The 1,635-nt window shown below is 36.6% G+C and overlaps 1 protein-coding gene across 1 annotated transcript; it reads left to right on the forward strand.

Annotated features, from left to right (window-relative positions):
* Window positions 1-257: 257 nt before the first annotated feature.
* OR5T28 (olfactory receptor family 5 subfamily T member 28) lies at window positions 258-1,265 on the forward strand. Its single transcript, XM_005613898.3, has one exon. The coding sequence runs from the start codon at window positions 273-275 to the stop codon at window positions 1,263-1,265; it is 993 nt and encodes a 330-aa protein (XP_005613955.2). The 5' UTR covers window positions 258-272.
* The last annotated feature ends 370 nt before the right edge of the window (window positions 1,266-1,635 follow it).

A 1,635-nucleotide genomic window follows, 5' to 3' on the forward strand; every position in this document is an offset into this window, starting at 1 on the left:
AAGAAAATAAACTGGAAATTAAACAACATAAATTAGCATGTTTTTAACATGGCAAATTTAGCCAATCACTTAGTAAAATAATCTGTTTAATTTAACAGGGTAATGCATTCACTTTACCTGACTGCAGTCACAAGACCCAACTGCTTCGTCATCACCTATTCCTTCACTGCCAAGGATTCTAATATGCCCTTCTAAGAAACAAACAAGACGATAAAACAGAGTGGGTTCTATTTTCAAAAATATTGCTCTAAAACCTATAAATAAAAGCTGAAATGTCGGAGTTGACACCAGATTTAGATTTATACAGGATTCAGATGAAAAATGTGACTGAAGTCACCATGTTTATATTGGTGGGCTTCACAGATGATTTTGAGGTACAAGTCTCCCTATTTTGGCTCTTTCTAGCAATCTATCTTTTCACTGTGGTAGGAAATTTGGGACTGGTTGCATTGGTAATTGGGGACTCCCAGCTCCACAACCCTATGTACTGTTTTCTGAGTATTTTATCATTCTTGGATGCCTGCTATTCTTCAGCTGTGACCCCCAAAATGTTGGTCAATTTCCTGTCAGATAATAGAGCCATTTCATTCCTTGGATGTGCAGCACAGATGTTTCTCTTTGTTACATTTGGGACCACAGAATGCTTTCTCCTGGCTTCAATGGCATATGATCGCTATGTAGCAATCTACAACCCTCTGCTGTATTCAGCTATCATGTCAACCAGGGTCTACTTGCCGCTTATCATTGCTTCTTATTTTGGTGGCATTTTACATGCTTCTTTACATACCGGAGCCACATTTAGTCTATCTTTCTGTGCATCCAATGAAATTAGACATGTCTTTTGTGATATTCCTCCTCTCCTTGCTATTTCTTGTTCTGACACTCACACAAACCAGCTTCTACTCTTCTACTTTGTGGGCTCTATTGAGATAGTCACTATCCTGATTGTCCTGGTCTCCTACGGTTTCATTCTTGTGGCAATTCTGAAGATTCATTCTGTTGAAGGGAGACAAAAAGCCTTTTCTACATGTGGCTCTCACCTCACTGGAGTGTCAATTTATCATGGAACAATCCTTTTCATGTATGTGAGACCAAGTTCCAGCTATACTTTCGATCATGACATGATAGTGTCAATATTTTACACCATTGTGATTCCCATGCTGAATCCCATCATCTACAGTTTAAGAAACAGAGATGTAAAAGATGCAATGAAGAGAGCGTTTGGTAAAAACGGATGTATCAATAAAGTATATTTTTCACACTAACCATTAAATTGAAACAAATTAAGAATAATGTTCATTGTCTCAATATCAAAATGATAAAAATGTTTTGTTTAGTGTATTAGCATCTTTCAATCTTTCTAGACATATTTACATAAAGATAATAGTCATACCTCAACCTGTGCAGTTTTCATACATGCAGGAAAACTGTCATCCATTTATTTCTTACTTAATTCACTCTCAGATATATACACACATACATACATATACAACCATATGTACATATGTACCTGTATGCGGATACTGATTGTGTTATTTTGTTAGGGCTGCCATATAACAAACTACCAGAGACTGGTGATTTAAACAACAGAAATGTGTTTCTCACTGTTCTGGAATCTAGAAGTCTGAGGTCAAG

The sequence above is a fragment of the Equus caballus genome, chromosome 12, assembly GCF_041296265.1.
Source record: "Equus caballus isolate H_3958 breed thoroughbred chromosome 12, TB-T2T, whole genome shotgun sequence".
NCBI lineage: Eukaryota > Metazoa > Chordata > Mammalia > Perissodactyla > Equidae > Equus > Equus caballus.